The sequence below is a fragment of the Nilaparvata lugens genome, chromosome 1 (assembly GCF_014356525.2).
Source record: "Nilaparvata lugens isolate BPH chromosome 1, ASM1435652v1, whole genome shotgun sequence".
In the NCBI taxonomy this organism is placed as follows: Eukaryota; Metazoa; Arthropoda; class Insecta; order Hemiptera; family Delphacidae; genus Nilaparvata; species Nilaparvata lugens.
Window position 1 is genome coordinate 36,727,601 of NC_052504.1, and position 21,453 is coordinate 36,749,053.

General features: G+C 35.8%; 2 protein-coding genes across 2 annotated transcripts in view; one reads left to right on the forward strand and one right to left on the reverse strand.

Moving 5' to 3' along the window:
• Window positions 1-210: 210 nt before the first annotated feature.
• Window positions 211-2,971, reverse strand: LOC120349806 (fragile X mental retardation syndrome-related protein 1 homolog). Its single transcript, XM_039420687.1, has 2 exons — window positions 2,799-2,971; window positions 211-459 (listed from the first exon to the last, which is right to left on the reverse strand). Exons 1-2 carry the CDS (start codon window positions 2,943-2,945, stop codon window positions 403-405), a joined length of 204 nt encoding a protein of 67 aa, XP_039276621.1. The 5' UTR covers window positions 2,946-2,971; the 3' UTR covers window positions 211-402.
• Window positions 2,937-21,453, forward strand: part of LOC111062733 (WD repeat-containing protein 44-like) — a 69,435-nt gene continuing 50,918 nt past the window's right edge. Inside the window, exons 1-3 of the mRNA XM_039420519.1 lie at window positions 2,937-3,139; window positions 8,424-8,598; window positions 10,657-10,951. Coding sequence (XP_039276453.1) covers window positions 3,072-3,139; window positions 8,424-8,598; window positions 10,657-10,951 — 538 coding nt within the window. The 5' untranslated portion in view covers window positions 2,937-3,071. The remainder of the gene's footprint in view (window positions 3,140-8,423; window positions 8,599-10,656; window positions 10,952-21,453) is intronic.

The following is a 21,453-nucleotide window of genomic DNA, read 5'->3' on the forward strand; positions in this document are numbered from 1 at the left end:
TATTGACTAATAATTTTAGTCAACTAGTACATTTGTTCTAGTACTATTTTGTACAAATAAAGATTGAATGAATTGTACAAGTAATCACTGCAATTCATTCCCTCTCCTTACATAACATACGTCATAGTTCCGAACTGAGTGACTAAATTTTTATTTATAGAACAGACTTTGGACTTTCCTCTTAGAAAAATGATAAAACTGAGTTTCTTAAACCACTGCATCTAATGAAATATTAATATAGCCTAGTAAAATTAATATGGATTTTTTTTTGTCATTTGTGGAAATTAATGTCACAAAAAACTTTACACGTGAAGAACAAACAATTTGGTTTGTATTCTAGTCTGTAGTATACATTACTATGATTGATTGATATTATAAAAGGAAGAAAAGTGAAATATGGACTTACTCATTCTCAAACACAACTGACACCTCTTTCTCAAAAACATCAGTGACGTAAGCCTGAAAATAGATATGAAACACTCAAGTTATAATTTATATTTCAAGAGATTGCCACTGCTGGCTTATGCAAACCACTTAAAAACTCAATAAAAAATTGCCAGCAAAATGTATTTTCTTATGTATAACTTAACAAAAGAAAATAGAAGCAAATATTAAGTGTTAAGTATGTAAGTGAAAAAGTGTAACATATATTAAAATAAAAGTTTGAAGAATATCATAAAACGAGCAGATGTAACTCGCGCTCCACAAGGGGGGGGGGAAAGACAAGATGCCTGAATTATTTCATATTTGCATGTAAAAATAAAAATTACCATCCTATAATTTTCTTATCAACAATAGAATAACCTGATTATTTATTTGATCAAAATTAATGGAAAATTATCAGCAAAAAACATGCCTCTGGTTAGACTTGAAAACCGCAATCTTTTATTCAAAAGTTCTATGCGCTACCTCTTTCAAGACGTTTAGACCAAGAGGCAGTCGGTAATGAGACTTTGATTGGGGGTTTTATAGTTATGTAAACTTTAAATCAGAAATTGAATAATATTTTAGTTATTAAATTATAATTTACTAATAAAAATGAGAATAGGTTTATTATCATCCTCTGCAAATTAAGAAACTTCGTACAAAGTATTTCGGTATTTTAAAAGTTATTATGCTCCCACCATTTATTTCGTATCCCGTACAGTCTATCTCTATTCAAATTCCTTCCTTTATTATGAGTATAGATATAAAAAATAAGATTAAAGCTGGTGCATATTGAGAGGTCGAAGTCTATACTAGAATATATAAATTATTCTTTCAGTTTTCAATTATTCATTTATAACAACACTTAGCTATAAGAACGTCATTAAGTTGACATTTAAGTTTCCAATTTAAAGCTTGTTTTAGACATGGTTGTTCGTTTAAGTTATATGGGCCTTATAATACAAAAACTCTGGGCCTTATAACACAAATTTCCTCTTTCTAATGATTGAGGAAAGTTGTGCCTATATGCAAGTATGTACGTATCTAAGAGCTCTAATCTGAGGAGCATTAATTCAATAACATCATTAAATTAATAAAAATCTTAATTAAGGTTAATATTACTTCTTATGCTTTGATAGACTATTCTAAGAAAACACTAGAGAATAGTCTAAAAAGCAACGATTAGAGCGACAAAAAAAACTAAAAGGCTTGATTTGCATAATTTATAATAGCAATTGATTCGTTTGTTATCATATTGTTATACAGAGCCTTAAGTTTAATTGTACGCTTATCAAATTTGAGATTAATAAATACATTTAATATGGTAGACAAACTATGACATTTTACGCACCAAAATACACCGTTAAGTTACTAGGTACAAATATTAATAAACTAGCCAACTATGAAATTTACCTAGGCTTAGGCCTACTAAAATCTACCGGTAAGTTACTTGGAACAAATATTAATAACTAGCCTAATTTACCAAAATACACAAACATACAAATACTTATTCGAATAACAAAATAGTAATTTCTGCAGGTTACTTATAGTCTGACAAAAAAGGAATTGTTAAAAGTCATAGGTAAATGTTTAGTAGATACCAACTTGTCAATTAATTAAATACTCTGTATAATAATAATAAAAATATTTTAATGAGAATAACCTCAAAGCATAAAATTAAAGGTATAAAGCATAATTTATTCAATTTGATTTACATTTAGCATCGTGATTTATCATAGAAACATGAAGGGTGGCAATGATTAAAAAAAAATATCTTTGTTCTAAAATAAAGTTTATGCCAAGAACCTACATGGACCGTACGTAACTTGATTCTCAATCTGAGCACATACTCACTTAGATGCTTGAGATTCAAACTAGGGAATAGGGGAATACATACTCAAATAAAAATATCAGCATACAAATTAGAAAGAGAATATTTAGAAATTAATATAATTTTGATTGCAAAGATGAAAAAATGATTATTGGCTAATGTTTCCTCACATTTAGTAAAATACAGAAATAACAATACCGAATGCCCACGGGAGAACTAAACTAACCACGGATATTTGAGCTAAACTTTTTCAATATATACATATATATAAATTAAACAGTCAATTATAATGCTCCAGTAGCATAAATAATTTAATAAAATTGAAAACGAATAATATAAAAGAATGCACATGGAAAAATAACGCCCTGTCAAACGACATGGCGTCCTAACCATGCAACCAACGAGTTTTCTTCAGATAAAATATACCATAATATTAGCTTTACAAAAACAAAGTATAACTTTTGGGCAAAGCATAATACTTTTATACATTGAAAAACCAGTTTGAACATAAAATTAATAACATACTTATGTAAATACAAACCTTATAATAGGCACCAATCTCGCCGCATACTTCTACTTCCAAGTCATCCATCTTGGATTTTGGAGCTATGATCAACGGGTTGCAGAGTGAGCTAGCAGCTAGAAAATGTCCAATCGCAGCGGAAACTCTATCCGTCTGCACAGACATGCGATTGGTTGAAATTCTTGAGTCATGAGTTGTTGGTTGCAATCTTGGATCCCTTTTGGGAATGATTCTTTTAAAATTTTATGATTATTCTCTTACACATTCGAATTATTTTGCTTAATATTAAACATGTCAGGTAGTAGTGATTCGGAAGAATTTTATGATGCTGAGGATAACACACCCTTCAAAACACTCAGGTAATTTGAAAACTTACCGTATCACTCTTGTAATCAGCCTAACCCCAAAATTTTCAAGGACCACCTATTGTAAAAAAAAGATTATTAAATTTAATTTTTTGTGTATCAACCATATATTTTTAAAGTATGCCTTTTGCATTTAAATGGAATTAATTAGTAATTACTTCTAGTCGGCAGTTACAATGCTTAGATAATAATAAAGGTAGGCTAGTTCAATAAGAGTTGTGGTATTGTCTGTAATCAGTAGGCCTACTGTACTGTATTATTATTGTTTTTTATCAATCTATTAAACCTATATCAAGGTTTTAATTGTGACTGCTTTGAAAATGTAAATTACTTAGACAGGATGCATCAATTTACGTGCATTAAAAACATCATAAGCACAATTTAATCAATGACAAATTTAAAATATTATCTCAAAGCATATAATAATACATGATGAAATGATTTTTTAGTTGATTAAATGAGGGAAAAAATTGATGATGCAAATGACGGTTGAACCATTCATTATGTGAATGAAAGGCAAGGGACCAGCGCCAGTGTGTGGTTGGGTAGTTTTGTTAGCTTTGGCCTGGATGTGGACTAGCTATCACCAGGCTGGGCCAGGGACTGGGCAAACATGTGGAAAAGGCTTTTTCCTACAGATACCCTGAAAAGTGACCATTTGTGCACTGATTGCAGGCTGCAAAGAATCACTTTTCCGCACTAGTGCGCAAAGTGAGTACTTTGCGTACTCCAGATTTGCAGCATGACAACGCAAAATAGTTAGTAGGTTATATGGAGCACCAGTGCAGCAAAATCAAAATGAAGTTGGTAACAGTGACTGCTGTGGCTGCTATAGTGAGCAGAGGTGCAACCAAGCACAACGCGCTAATTATTAAGTAGATATTATAACCAAGGACAACGACAGCACAGTGCCACCACAGCACACACCACACAGCTGCCCCCCGCCATTCAAACACTACTACATTATTCAGACAATTTTACCCATAATTACCCACTTTTCATATTCAATGGTAACTGTAGGAAAAACTTAATGTAAAATACGTGCGCAAAGTTCCTCTGCTGCACTCAAGAAACCATTCCGCCCTCGCCTACGGCTCGGGCGTAAACGTTTCTTTCGGTGCAGCAAACTGACACTTTGCGCACTAGTTGCACAAATAACTATTGAAAGAGCCTAGACCACAGTATACATACAGTACGGAAAGTTGGCTATATCCTGACGCCAAAATCCGCCATTTTGTTAGGAAGCGCCGCATTGTAATAGTATTGATGGTAGGTTCGGATCACTTCAATGATCCGGATCAATTGATCTCGTTCACTGCCACGAGCCAATCAGAAGACCAGGATTGGAACTTCCCAAGGTCACGTGACGTGTTTAGTATTGGCGTCATGTAAAAAGCATTGGTTAGATAGGCGATTGATTACAAGTTTCCATTCTGTATATTCTGTGCCTAGACTATAGTGGAATTCACGTTATACCGTTTCCACAATCTTGTCAAGTGCGTACTAATGTCGACAAGCGCGAGAGTGTGGATGACTCCTGACACAGCTTGCCTTTACTCTGCCCATAAAGATGTATATATGGGTCTTATGTATTTTTGTGGGTCATAAGGACCATTGTAGGCAGCTCTTCAAAGATCTAAAGATTCTCACCATACACAGGCAGTACATCCTGTCCTCCTTGATCCATGTCAGAGATAATCTGTAGAGGCTGGTGAGAAGAGATGAAATTTACACCTACAACACTCGCCATGCAACAGATCCTGAGGTTCCTCGCAGCAGGCTGGCTAGTACACACAGAGGCTTCCCATCAGCTGCTATAAAATTCTACAACAGACTCCCAATAAAAGTAAAAAATGCGCCTCGCACAAGATTCTGCTCTCTCATCAGACAGAAATTGATCTATAGACCAATCTATTCATTGGCTGAACTGACTGAGGAGCCACTTTTTTAGAGTATGCTTTTTAACTTTGACACAGTCTGTCTGGTACCCCCAGTCAAGGACGATGACATAAAGTAAGTATCAAATATACAGCCAGCCGCTTGGTAAGCGACTAGGCTACGGATACGCTACGGAATAGTACTATGGGGCCATGCGGGTAGCTGTGAAAGGATTCTCCTTCTGCAGAAGAAAGTTCTTCGTGTCATGACGTCATCGCATTACCTGGAGCACTGCCGGCCAATTTTCAAACGTCTGAAAATACTGACAGTGTACAGTCAGTACACGTATAGCTCCCTACGGCTCCTAAGGCTCCCTACGGCTGGTACGTGAAAAACTAATCAACTACCCTCTGTACTCACTGAGAGATGATGAGACCAGTGGACTTGTGGACCAGTTTGAGATTGTTTCATGATTTAGTATTGCAGTCGGGGGCGCGACAGTCGAGACCGACGACATTCGAGGCTTACGACCATACAGGACTGTTTTACAGTCCTCTACGGTCGTAGGCCTCGACTGTCGGGAGTGTACGAAAATTAGAGTGGCCTCAACTGTCGCCTAACGCAGGCGACATTTGAGGCCACTTTTTCAGGCCTCGACTGTCGGGAGTGTACGAAAATTAGAGTGGCCTCAACTGTCGCCTAACGCAGGCGACATTTGAGGCCACTTTTTCAGGAGTCCTCTCCCGTCGTAGGTCTCGAATGTCGGGGCTGTACAAAAATTGGAGTGGCCTCAACTGTCGCCTAACGCTGGCGACATTTGAGACCACTTTTTCAGGAGTCCTCTACCGTCGCTGGCCTCGAATGTCGCTGGTCTCGACTGTCGGGCCTGTACAAAAATTAGAGACTCGCTTGCAGCAGGCGACAGTTGAGGACACATCCTACTGCGATTCCAGACAAAATACATTGTATAATGATTATAACTTCTGATTTGTTGAAAACTAAATAATGGAAACTTCCTTCATAAAAAAAGCATATGAACTTTGAAGGTAGATAGTGCTTATCCTTGAAGGATTTTCAGAACGATCATCTTTGTGAAGAATTACAGCTTAATCAGTCAAGTATTTCAAGCGTGATGAGCTCACATACAAACAGACAGAAAGACAGACACCATCTCGTCTTATAGATGGATAGAAGATAGATAAATATTTAGATTTGTCAATGAAGGAGGCATAATGCAGTAGTAATGGATTCCCATTACTTAAAAATATGTTTAGGGACCATCATCTAAGTACTGGAATGTATATGACTTGACCACCTTTGTTGACGAAACTCAATTGGAGGATGGAAAGATGCTGGTATCTTTATTTTACATGCTGAACTTTCAAAGTTACACGAATTTAAAGTTATAAAGAATTTAAAAGTTACAAAATTAATAAGCTTCAGCGAATAGAAAAAGGTTATATACAGTAGTATGATGCTTAGAGTAATGAACAAATTTACCTTTTTATATAATCTAGGAAGTTGATTTGAAAAATCAACAACTTTACATAAACATTCTTCCTTAAAAATATTTTTACTGTGTTTTTGAGGGGGCGTGACAGTCGAGACCGACGACATTCGAGGCCTACGAGGCCTACTGTTTTACAGTCCTCTACGGTCGTAGGCCTCGACTGTCGGGAGTGTACGAAAATTAGTGTGGCCTCAACTGTCGCCTAACGCAGGCGACATTTGAGGCCACTTTTTCAGGAGTCCTCTGCCGTCGCAGGTCTCGACTGTCGGGGCTGTACAAAAATTAGAGTGGCCTCAACTGTCGCCTAACGCAGGCGACATTTGAGGCCACTTTTTCAGGAGTCCTCTACCGTCGCTGGCCTCGAATGTCGCCGGTCTCTACCGTCGCTGGTCTCGACTGTCGCAGGACTCTTCTGTCGTTTGCCTCGTTTGACATCGACCCAATCCAAAGCTTACCTGAGAGTCCTGAAGGTGCCATCTCGATAGTTGATATCAATCAAAATGTCTATTCATAATAAATTCAAAACAATTGAGGATCTTGCCAAACCCGCAAGTTAACAAGAATCAACAACTAATATCAGATCAGATAAACCAGGATAACTTGAATAAACACAGCAACCTATTGTTCAGAGCAGTAGAAAGGAAAATTGACAACAATGCCATTAAATCATTATCAATGACTTTATTATACCAGCGCCACACTCTAGCCTAATTCAGTAATTTGGCCTTTTCAGTAATTTTTCAGGAGTCCTCTACCGTCGCTGGCCTCGAATGTCGCCGGTCTCTACCGTCGCTGGTCTCGACTGTCGCAGGACTCTTCTGTCGTTTGCCTCGTTTGACATCGACTTATTGCAGTCCCTCTACAGAGCCACATGAAACAACCAATCTGCAGCCATATCTAGTTATTTGTGTATTAATTGTTTTATATTTTGACGAAGTCTGTCTGGCGACTGCCGCTCATGGACTGAATATACTAAATTACTGAATTAGGCTAGAGTGTGGCGCTGGTATAATAAAGTCATTGATAATGATTTAATGGCATTGTTGTCAATTTTCCTTTCTACTGCTCTGAACAATAGGTTGCTGTGTTTATTCAAGTTATCCTGGTTTATCTGATCTGATATTAGTTGTTGATTCTTGTTAACTTGCGGGTTTGGCAAGATCCTCAATTGTTTTGAATTTATTATGAATAGACATTTTGATTGATATCAACTATCGAGATGGCACCTTCAGGACTCTCAGGTAAGCTTTGGATTGATGGTGAATCCGAGTTGAGACATTCAAACTTTGTATAAATTTCCCACAAGTTTTACCGAGTAGAGTTTTGTGGTATCTTCAATCGTTTTCACTCTTCAAAGTGTGCTATTATTAACAACTTTTTGTAGTTTCAGACCGTGAAACTGATTTCAGAATTTTGAGAGCTGACAAACAAGGATAGCAAACCAATATTAATCAGTTACAGATCTTATAACCTGAATCTCACTATAGGTTTGACAGCTAGACATGTGATATCTATAGTACGGTATACATGGTCTAAGAATACGATCAAAAAATTCAAAGATCATGTCAATCGATTTTTCATTTATGCTATTTTTCATTAAATGCTATGCGTGCTACTTGCAGTGACTTGATCAATTTTATCCCGAAGCCCACCCCTACTTATAACTTGAGCTAAATTTATGAGTTATGGAATCATCCAATCAGTGCTGAAACTACTAACCAACTACAACACTGCCAGCTATAATATTATGATATATCAATATATTTCGATGAAACTTTCGATATTGATGGAAGTTTTGCATAACAATAAAGTACAAAGAATATTTTTTCGTTGCATGATAAACTTTGGTCTCAATTTCTTAAATAATTAGTTTGAATGCTTGTTTTTCAGGCGGTTGAAGACCAGCCACTCTTCTTCCAAAGCTGTTCATGAAGTTATAAGTACTACCTGTGTGGAGAATAAAAGTGAGAATGTGCCAGCCACCGAAACCGTTGAGAGCCATAAGATGAAATCAACAGTTTTAACTTCCACTGTTAGTTTATCCTCCAGCTATAGCGAAAATCAGGTAATGGTTTTGCTAATTTCAACTATCATTGATTCTTCTAGAGCAAATCTTGCTAAATATAACCTAATTTAAGGAACCATTTCCAATATTTCACTAGGAAACATCATTTTCCCATTTGAATTAGGTTCTTGTGTTTAGAATCTATTTGAATTAATTTTTTGTAGGATCCATCCAACTATCCGGACATTTGAACATTGGATGTAGCAATATTAAATAGGAATTTAAAATTTTGTACATCCAAATGGAGAAAAAATACAATTCTATTGAAAACTGCATTTTTTATAGTATTAACATAGAAAATGCAAAAGAGTATTGTTTTGACTGCTCTCAACATACACGGTTTCCATTGTTACGTCAAACCAGTCGTCCATGTAGTTTTGTTACTTCAGGCACTGAGGCGCTACAGTCTCGCCCTTCAAACTCTCGCCCTTACATTTCTCAAACGATAATTCAAGTAGTTCCTAGCAGAAAGCACTGCTATCGGTTAAAAATTCCGTATTCACTCTCCAAATTTGGTGGCAAACTTCCTACTCCTGTATGTTTAATTCTATGGTATTAATCAACATATTAGCTTAAAAGGCAGAAACATAACGTCTCCACTTCCAGATCTTGACGAATAGTTATAATACAGGCCCAATCATCCTTATGTAGAAGGTGCTTATAAGATTTTTTCATGCATCATCTACATGTTGGCCCAATGAAGGCCAATGTCGACCAGCGTCTGTTTGTAGATGGGTGGTTTGCCAGCTCTGGCCTTCACTGACCTTCATTGCCCTACGTTGGGTTACCAGGCTGGACTAGGCATCTGATATAACAGATAAGTAAAGATGGTTCAGTCACGAGAAAAAGATTGAAATTGCAGCAGCGTAAAGACGGAATATGTTTTTAGGCATGCGCTTTTTCTCTTGCAATCTGTTCTGCACTAGCCGTCAGAGCAGCTAACTTGATGTAAAATCAAATTCAATTTTATTTACAAAAACTTAATTCACGAATATGAAATACAACATATTTTGTAATCCCCCTACTATAGTGAGGACCACGTTATAATGGCAGTGAAGAAAGATAGGAGAAAAACGTTGCCAAGTCTATCCATTTTGCCACTGAGTGTACACAGCTGTTACTCAATTAATTCAATTAAATTTGATCTAATAATAATTATCATTTCCTTGATAAAATAATCAATTTAATGTCAAGTTAATCAAGAAAATATATTTTTTCATAATTTGATTCGAAAATTTGCTTTCATAACTGAGATCAGATTTTTATTTTTATACAAACCTGAAATGGCGGCTAATTTAAAAAGCTGTGATACAACAATCTGAATTTCAAAACAACAGAAATTAAGTTGTTTAGTAGGTATTCTACTCCAATTTCTTTTAAAGATAATAGAAAAATAGAAATCCTATTTAAAATAAGTAATTTCAATGGAAATAATTCTGAAATAACCTTTCAATATTATTTATACCGGTACGAGTAGGTCTAACCAATATGTGTAGGCTAACTGAAGCATGGATTAAGTATAGGATGGTTAGTTATCAACTTTTAAAATGTAATTTCAGGTACTGTATTACTTTCCTTGCTCTATTACCATAGGTAAGGAAAGTATTGCTTTCCAAAAAAATTAAGGTACCCCAATTTCAAGTTTTCTATACGTTTCAAGGTCCCCTGAGTCCAAAAACATGATTTTTGGGTGTGTGTGTGTGTGTGTCTGTGAACACGATAACTCCATTCCTAATCAACCGATTGACTCGAAATTTTAAACTTAAGGTCCTTATACCATGAGGATCCGACAATAAGAAATTCAATAAAATTGAATTCAAAATGGCGAAAAAAATGACGGATAATTACTAAAAATCCATGTTTTTCACGGTTTTCTCGAAAATGGCTCTTACGATTTTCTTGAAATTTATACCATGGATAGCTATTTATGAGCCCTATCAACTGACATGAGTAGGGGGATTGTCCTCTTGCCTAGCCAACCTTTTTCTCATGACTGAATAATCTTTTCAACACTGTTATATTTCCAATACTCCTCCTAATTCATGCACATGTTGTCAGGTAATTGAGAAGAACCAGCATGGCAGGAGGAGGTTCATGGAAATACGCCAGAGGATACAGACTGACGACGAGGAAGGAGGTGGTGGTGGTAGTGGGGTGGCTGGAGGGGGAGGGGGAGTCAGCAACTCGTCACCTCCCAACAGTCACAGCTCGTCGATGGATGGAATCATTTCGGGCCCAGACACTGGCAAGAGCAGCCACCCATTCCGCATCATTGAGCACGATGCTGTCAGCTTGCAGAGTATGACTTCGCTTGGTAGAGTTGGTCGAATTCTTAGTGGAGTGCAGGATACAGGTATGTCACCTTTCATTTCAACTGTCTGTAAAGTAGTAAAGGTGTTATTGTGATGGATATAATTTATTATTGAAAGGTCACACCCAATGATTTATTTGAATGAATTTGGAAAGTTGTTGTCCTCGCAGTCCGGGCCACCAACATTGAGATGAGTGTCATGGCCGAGGCAAATTTATCTTTCATAAGGGAAAGAAATTTGCTTATAGATTCCACGTTTAGGCCTGCCACTAACGATACTACAGGCTTCATGGTGGGGAGTGCTGAATAGAATGAAAGGAGGATGAATACCCTAGCCAACTACGGTTTCTCATGTAATAGGGTGGTAGAAGGTATAAAAGTAAGGAATAAATGTTGAAAAAGAGTAGAATGGGTGAGGGAGAAAGGAATAAAGAGAGATAAAAAATACAAGAAAAATTTCGAAGCCAGTCCACTTCTAACAAATATAGTGTATTTATAAGTGAAACAAAAATAATGTTGAAACAGTAAAAAAAATAATAATTTAAACAAATTGGAAAATGGAATAAAATAAGAATATACACTTCTGATTTCACCAGTGTGCACTTGACATGCTCTGTGATCTTATCTTTACTCAACAGGAGGAGAATAGTTACATTTGCCCTTAAAAGTTGCAACCTAGCCAGCAGTAACAATCTTCATAGGCCTAGCAGTCAGTTAACTGTAACATTGACATCTATAAACTTTCGGACAAAAGTTTTGCAGGGATTGAGAAGTAGTTTTTTTAATTTTAATAGGATCACTATGAACTTACACTCAAATTATCCTTGTAAAAGAAATATTCAGGTTTTTCCATAATAATTCTCAGCAACTCTGTATAATCACTAGTTGCGGAATTCAAATATCAATAAATCAACTCATGAGCAAGTTCTCCAACCCAGGGGGTCACTAGTATTCCAGTGGTTTATTTATTGTTTTTGGTTGTTTATTTCATGTTAGACGCCTCTCTCTGATGACAAAACATGCATGATGAGCATGTAAGTGTGCATGTACTACACATGTTTATCATGCATGTCCTACCGTTAGTGGCCAACCTTACTGATCATTATGATTGATATTTTATTCCATATAGCTATGAAGTTGTTACATATGTATCAATTGATATCTATCTGTTGAATAAAATACATGATATTGTTACAACTACTGATGTATTAAAATAGAAAGAAGATTTCCTATGTTTAATCTCAGTTTCGACAGGAATCAATCTCTAGTAACGTGAGTCATTTTGGCTGAGGATGATGCGCACACAAGTATTGGGTTTGAGTGTGAGTAATAAGAGGGATGATTGTGAGAGATGAGTGGATTTACAGTTTTAGGTGGGTTCCTGGGCCAACAGGATGTGATTTTGCAGTGCATAACAGTGAATTAATGGTGTTGACCTCAAGCAGACACCCTTCCGAATAGAACCTAATTATTAGTCATTTTATAATTTGATAGCTAAATGCTTATAGGTTAGTAATTTTCGCGTACAATGTTAGTTGTACAGTTATACAGTAAAGTCATCTTGGATCCGTCTTATGAATCCAACTTAATCTTGAATCCAGCTTCATTTTGAATCCAATTTCATTTTTCAAATGGAAACGTGGTCATGTGATACATGATTTCGATACAGAATTTTTAGAGAAGATTAAAGGTGAACCCTGCACATCGATATCTCAAACCATTAAAATGATCTTCACATTTAAAGAAACTAATCATTCAAAAATGAAATAAATGAGTAACTACATTGAAAATCAAGTGTTAATGAACACTAATAGTAACTTTTACTTAGCAATATTTCAAGGGTGGATAGAAGCATGCTAACGGTGTTTCTTTGTAATCTTGGTCCCACTTTCTTGGCAGTAAATATGCAGGTGAAAGGGTACAGATTGTCATGTTTTTCCTATATAAGAAGGGAGATAAGGATGACCCTAATAACTATAGAGGATTAGCATTGCTCAATAATATCACAAAACTTTTCACACATGCATTGGAAATAAGGCTGTCAGAGTGGGCTGATCAATGTCACATACTGCCTGAGTGTCAAAGTGGATTTAGGAGAGGGCGTGGATGTCTGGACAATATATTTGTTTTGCATACAGTTGTTTTCCACCAGATAAAGGTTAGACGCCGCAAATCTTTTGCTTTATTTGTCGATTTCCAATCTGCATTCGACTCTATTCCTCATGGGCTTCTATTAAACGAGCTTAGGTTGTATGGAGTCAGCAGTAAAATGATAAGGTTACAAAAGGAGTGTTGCAGGGGGATTCACAGATAAGTCCATTTTTGTTCTTCTGCTATTTGAGAAATATTGAGTCCTTTTTCAGGGGAAGAGGCTTCCATGGCACTCCATTGAAAAACCACACTGAGATATTGATGTTACTGTTAACTGTCCTGATGATATTGTCATCTTTGCATGGGTGTGAGGTGGACCTGCGCTGCCTAACAAGCTTAATTGTCTTTCTGACTACTCTGAGTCCCTGAAACTGAATGTCAATATTGAAAAAAACGAAAATTGTACGTTTCCATGCTAGGGGCCGCAAATAAGTTTCATCTTTTCACTATCGAGGTGAGGTAGTAGAGATAGTCAGCAGATATAGGTACCTTGGAGTAGACTTTCATGCGTGGGGTTGCTTCCTGAAATTCTGTATGCTCAATTAGGAAGGCGAGAATTGCTGGGGAGTCAGTCATCCAGGTTCTTTGAAGAGCCAAGTCTGACACATTGGATGCTAAGATGAAACTCTACGATGCAGTAGTGCTGCCTTCGATTCTGTATGGCTCTGAAGTTTGGGGTCTTGTTTGTGCTGACATTTTGGAAAGGGCACAGCTATATTTTCTTAAACGTGCTCTTCTGTTGAATGTCACATCACCGAGTTGGGCTATACGTTTGGAATTAGGCAGGTTGAGGCTCAGTCACATTGCACTGAAGAGATCTTTTGGTTTTCTTTCAAGGGTTCTAAAGATGTCTGGAAGTAGGTAGCCTAAACTCTGTTTCTCGGTTTGTTGGACTGTGTACTGGAGCAGAACAATATACATGGAGCCTCGGTATTGTTGTCTCTTCTTCAGAAGAGATGCGATGATCAGGGTATCGTAATTGCATGGGGAGATAGAGCTGACCTCTTTCACAGGTTGAAAGCTGTACAGGGAATCTTGTTCAGAAACTACGCAGATAGTTTGTATGCGGAAGATGTAGAAGCAGCACTCAGCTCTATGAATTGCCCTCACTATAGAGAATTAAATCCCAATTTCAAGATGGGTGAGCAGCTTGGATTCCAAATGCCCATTGTCAAAGTCCGTTGTATCACTCAATTGCGAATGGCTACTAATGTATCTTCTATATACTTGTATGTGATAATAGAGGCACAATTTGAACTGCATGTCGAATTGTCTTATTTGTAATATTCGTGAGAGAGAAGATATAGAACATATTTTCTTAGTACGTTGTCCAATGTATAAATCTACTCGTTCCTACTTTCTTGGCAAATTCATCCAAAATGTTGTGTCAGATGCTGACAAAGTAAAGGTACTTCTATCAAATTTGAGTGAGAGAAAAATAAATAGAGTATTCCTTTATATAGTAAAAGCATTTGAAATTCGCTTCCTGATTTGTAGTGGTGATACTTGAGTAGGTGATTTCACAAGTAGGATTTCACAATTTTTATTTTTTATTTCACAATTTATTTCCAGAAAGTACATTTTACAATATATTCCCTGAAAATTACTCCCTCTAATATGGAACAAGTCCGTGTTTAGAGGAGGAGTCATTACAACAATAGACACAATACAAGAAAGAAAAATTTGACTTTCCACTGCTGTAGTTTACAAGCATAAGCTATTCAAACATATTTACATATAACAATACTAACACATAAAACAATAATTGAAAGAAATATAATCTCAAATTCTTAGCCAATAAGTAATAATAGAAATAGATTCAATAAACAAAAACTGATTGCTTCCTTTCTTTTTTCATAGTACTGGAAACAAACATTAAATGCACTCATTTACATATTTTGAAAACAATAATTTCTACAATACATAATTATTAACATGAATAGAAGAATAATAATCATTTCTCATAACATATGAGACAGGTACTGGTACAGGCCAAGACTGGTACTTATTCAGGATCAATACTAAACTGCATTCAAAAGCAATGCCAATTCTGAGTTAATATCAGTAGAAAAAAGGAATTTTTTAAGCTCTAACTTGAAGCATTTCTGATTGATTTTTTGTCTTAATTCTGGCGGCAATTTATTGAATAATCTTGGGGCCAGATAATAGAAATGTCGCTGCCCTGTGGTCGTTTCCCTTCTTGTCTCCTCTACCATTCCTGACACCATCCTTCTAGTTTGATGTGCATGAGGTAACATTGTAAAACTATTCTTTCTACACATGAATAGAATCGAGCCCTTGATGTACAGCTTTTTTATGTTTAAAACCCTTGCTGTAACAAATAGTTCCTTTGATGGATAATATGGATCCTTTTTCAACATTATTCTTAGAACTATTCTATGTGCCCTATTAAGTGGTTCAACAGTTGTATGAAAGGCTGCACCCCATGCCACAATACCATACTGGAGGACAGCCTGCACCAACCCCATATACACCTGTCGCATAGCTCTACTCGGAAGGAGATCCCTTAGCCGTGAAACCTGGATCATCAAATACCTCATAATTTTTGTTATATTATTTACATGGACATCCCAGCGTAGATTCTGATCTATGGTGACACCAAGGAACTTGCAGGTGTTAACCTTTTTAAGTTTTACACAGCAACTACACCCATCAGTCCTACAATCCCCTGATCTTAGCAGCAAATCCAGTGCAGGAGGCTGGCCAGTCTTGTTAAGAGAGAAGGCAATGAAGTTAGTTTTATTACTATTTAAAGTTAATTTGTTCACATCTAACCAGCATTTTATTCTCGCCAACCTATCTTCTGTCAAATTATAAACCTCCTCCCATGTAGTGCCTTTTACACACAGAACCGTGTCATCGGCAAAGGACTGCAGATGGACATTCTCACCCAGGTCCATAGAGCACAAGTCATCAATGTATATTACAAATAATAATGGACCCAAAACTGTACCCTGGGGCACTCCATAGACTACCTGCTGACTCTCACTTGATACATTGTTTATTCTTACCTTTTGACTCCTATTGCCCAAATAGGATCTGAACCAACCGAGAGCAAGACCATTGACGCCCTTCTCCACAAGTTTTCTTATCAATCTAGGGTGTGAAACCGTATCAAATGCTTTGGCCAAATCTAAGAAAACAGCAAGTGATTTTTTCCCCTCATCTAAGTCATTGTAAAGAATATGAGTCAAATCAGCTATCGCCTCCTCAGCACTTCTACCACTTCTAAAACCATATTGTTTATCAGATAACCCTTCACATTCTTCAAGAAATTCGATTAAACACTTTTTAATATGTTTCTCTAGAATCTTGGCAAGGTTAGACACAAGGGAAATCGGCCTATAATTGACCATTTCCAGTTTACTACCTCCCTTGTATATTGGCTTAACAATTGAACTTTTGAAACTATTGGGAAAAATTCCTGTTGCAATACTCAAATTTATAATATGTGCTATCGGTTCAGCTATGAACTCTTTAATTTGCTTCAGAAAATCTGTGCTCAAATTATCTTCACCTGGACTGGCACCCGCTTTAAGACTATTAATGAGTGCTGCAACTTCGCTAACAGTAATCAATCTAAAGTTGCATAACTGCCGATTCTGATTGGTAATTACCGGCAATTCATCTACCTCATCAGCATACTGTGGTAGGGATTCAGCCAGTGTTTTTCCAACGGAAATATAATATTGATTAAAATAATTCACTATTTCCGTTCCGTGTTCATCCATATTCAAAGCATTATCCCCAACATTAATGTTTTTTATATCATTTCGATTCACCCCTCTACCTAGTATTTCATTAGTAGCCCTCCAAATATGTTTCGTATCCCCATGTGTTCTATCTATCTTATTGTGATAATACTTCTGCTTAGCTTCCTTTATCAATGATTTTAATTTTGACTGAAATTTCTTAAGATAATTGTTCAGTGAAACATTGTTGGGATTTTTCTTAGCTTGTAAATATAGTTTTTCTTTAGCTCTTATTGACACTACCAGTCCTTGTGTGATCCAGGGCTTTATTTTCCGTAGCTTAGATCTAACTTTTACAGGTGTTACAGTAGTGGACTCATCCATGTGATTCTTTAGAATCTTGTAAAATTCACTCACTGCATCATTGACATCTATTGTATTGATAACTTGATTCCATTTTTCACCTATAAGTCTCTCTAGCAGTATATCTTGGTTAATTTTTGTTTTAGTCGCCCTCATGTTATCATGCCTGCTCGGTTTAGATTTTTGAGCTAAATAAATTATCATTATAGGATAGTGGTCAGTTATACTATAATCAAGAACTATTGGGCGTGCCATATTAATGTCACCACCCGTTTTTACAAAAATATGGTCTACACATGTCTTAGATCCCCCTATCACTACTCTGGTGTGTTTATTAATCATCTGCATATAACCCTTCTCATACATAAAATCTAGATACCGCTCTGAAACCGACGAGTCATTCTCAGATGCTATATCGATATTTATGTCACCGACTATGTGGGAAGTTTCACTACCTCTATTATCCAAGTATTCTCCAATCTCTGTCATAAATAAATCTGGACATCCAGATGGAGATCTATAAACTGCAATGACCTCATGCTTCTTACAACCCTTAGTAAACTCTAAAATAAGTGCATTGGCATTAGTAATTGTAATCTCTTTTATATTATGATTAATCAATGTATCCTTCAAGAAACATACCACTCCTGAATTTTGGTTCACAAATCTGTCAGTATAATAAGTTGAATATCCTGGTAAGAAATAGTTGGAAAAATTCTTGCTACTCATCCATGTCTCCGACAGAACTATGACATCAAATTCACTTTCTAATTCAGTCAATAAAACAACTAAACTATCAAAATTTTGTAAGATACTACGAATATTAACGTGGAATAAAGAGAAATCATTTTCTCCTCTTAAAAATAGCTTACAGCTTTCACTACTTTCGTGAAACGTTGTGTCAACTAGTACTTCTTCTAAGTTGACATATTCTTGAAACATATAAGTGTAATAAAAAAAGACAAATAAACAAATTCAAGAAAGAAAATACACAGTACGATGTGAATAATAATAACAATATTACAAATATTAAACAAAAATAATCCACTTTATGGAACATAAATGTATATTGAAAAAATAAAAATGATGAAAAACACTAAATTTATGTAAAAGAGCTAATAATCCGTGCTGCTCTATGCTATTCGGTAAGCAAATACTAATAAATTATTGCCTACATAACCCCTGTATAATAGTGATCAATAATAGCCTTTTCTTCATTTATTGGATTGAATGATTCTATACTCTCATCTCCAACATAAATAGTCTATCTATTCATTCATCGGGAAGAGCAAACAATAAAATACTTGGAAAAAAAAGAAAATTACAGGCTATTGCCTAAAACTTCCTTTACAATAATAAAAAAAACAATAAAAAAATCTGCGATGTGTGTTATCTACATGAAAATAGGAGAGAACAATATGAGCCAAGTTTTGGCCACTATCATTACTTCCCATCTGAAATTTGTTTCTGGAAGTATAGGCCTAATATATAAAGAAATGGGGGAAAAAATTAAAACAAGAAATGGTTACAACGAGTATTCCTAATACACCAGACCAGTAGCAGCTGAGTGGAATAAATATCCTGCATTTCAATCAATGATTGTGCTGTACAAATAGCTAGATACTATCAGTTAGCTAGATTAGCACTCAGAGGTGAGCGTAATCCCAGAATAAACAGTATCGATATAACTATTATAGTGTTCCATTATCATCATAGATTTATACTCAACAGTACTATCGTAAAAACATCCCTATACAGATAAAACGTTCCACCCAACTTTCACCAGTAAATTGTTATCAATAATTGAGAGGAATAAAATCCTTCAATTCAGCTTCAACATAATAATTTCAGCCAGACAAATGTGACAATGTGAGTGGTTGTACAGCATGAAAAAGAAAAAAAACAGCATAATATAACATAAATTAAACATTCTGACTGAAAAGCTATGTTCAATTCTAATCAATATTCAGACAATCATCACCCTCCACAATAATTGAATGAAAAAAAAAACAGCATAACACAATCGTAAACTAAACATTCTGATTAAAAATTATGTTCAATTCTAATTAATATTCAAACAATCATCACCCTCCACAATAATGAACAAATTAGAATCCATGTTAATTCATAATGATATTAGAATGATAAAAATAAATCACTCAATCATTAGCTTCAAATTGAAAATGACTGAATCAATTGACATGCTTAAAGTCTTTTTTGTTTCGTAAATCGGACACGAACGCAATCAAATCTTGATGCGTTCTTATGGAAATCACTCTACTGTTTTCGGTTGCTCTCAATTTAATTACTCCCGACCGGTCAACCCATACATAGCGAAGATTTTCCTGCGTTCTGATTTTTCTCGCTGCTGTGAATAATCTACGCCTACCTGGAGCCAGTGATTGGTCTATGAAGACGGGACTCTTATCGCCAGGAAATCCCACATCTTGTGCCGTCAGATTACGCTTTTCCTTGCGCCTTTTAAGAAGTTCGTCCGCATCCTTCCTTCGTACAAACTTCACAATGATGCCCGCCGATCTCTGGTTGCCAAATTTTCTCAATCGATGCGCAACGCTGATCGCTTCAGCACTGATTTTGACTCCCAGCTCCTTACAAACATTCAAAACCAAATTCTCCGCATTTTCCCCCTGAGACTCCGGAATACCGAAAACTTCAACTGTGTTACGCCTTGAATATTGTTCCTGGTCCTCGACACGAGCATCAAGCTCTGCTAACTTATTTTTCAAAAGTTCGTTTTCTTTTTGTAGCTGCTGGATAATTTCATTTTGCTTTTTAATAAGTTCATCCTGTCTTCCTAAAATCTCGTTGTAGTTCGTCAGTTTATTCTTACACTCACCCACTGATGATAAAAGGTCTTCATAGTTTTGCTTTTGGCTCGCAATAATATCCTTTTTGAACTCAGCTAACACCTGATCCAAATGGGCAACAGTCAGCTGAGTTGTACCATCATCAATAGTCAGAGCACTCTTCACACTAACATTATTTGTTCTAACCGGAGTCGAGCACGCACTACCACGCGATAAACGGAACTCTGCAGTGCAAGTGCCACACATCCAAGATTTATCACTCAGCAAATCAATCTCCGTTGCTGTTAAGTTCACACACTTTCCGTGAAAATAGTTAGCACACTTTCTGCATCCAATCTTGTCCTTTTCTGCTCTAACTACGCTCAGCTGGCAAATTCCGCACATAGACATACTCGCGATTTAGTAAAAAAAAAACCCTAATTCAATCAGACTTTTATAATTCCGCCAAAAACGTTTGAATTCAACAATAATTTCTAAATTCACTCAATATAAGTTTAGATCACTTCTTGGTTATGCAGCACAGTTATAAAGCTCCTATCCAATTCCAAACTATCTCATTGCAACTGTAATCGGAACGATAAGAAGAAGCACCGTTTCGTTCGACTGCTGTCGACAGACTGCAGTCAGTTATTTCCTGTAACTCATATAAAATATGTGTAATGATTGCTATTGCATGTCCCCAAGTAGATTAATCACATTTTGTTTGGCTTGAAAAAATTGAATTTCCACCCAAGTGTAGTGTAGTCTTATTGTAAATCAAGTAATTCGTTCTGACTTAATTACCATCATTATACTAATTAGCATGCCTGTAAGTTTATTCAATAGCTTGAAATCTTGTAGTTCAAATTCAAAGTAATTTACCTGTCCAAAAGTACCTGTACCAATCCAAAGAAGTATTATAACGTAATGTAATGTAATGTGAATGTACATGTGAATTTGGTAATATGCTGAAGTATTTTTTGAATTATAATTGTTATATTGCTGTGTTATTCAAGTATTTTTGTTAAATTGTAATTTTTCCATTGATGTCCTGATTCAATTTTTCATGTTATTAATTCTGAGCTATGCAGTAGTATTCTATTATTCTTGATTGTTTGATAATCCACATAATTATAGTGGAGACTATAATAAGAGACATAAAAAGTGAAATCGTGCTCTCACATGAACTGACACTTTACTTTAGTATTTCATTTCTATTGGATGTTAATGTTAGAATTATAGAATAATTATATTGTGCATTTATCTCTATTTAACTGTATCTCTGTATTTTTATGGCTAGTCCGTGAACAAATAGAATGATTATTCATTTATAAAACTTCTACTCACATTTTGACACTTTGAGCAAAAAAATTTGATCCGTCGTATTTTTATGTAGCCTAAAAATCTATTCCATTACTGCATTACTGTTGTTAATTAAATATGTTGAATAATACTCAGCTGAAATCACGTGTCGCATATAGGACATTCTGTGTGATAACTCACGAATAGC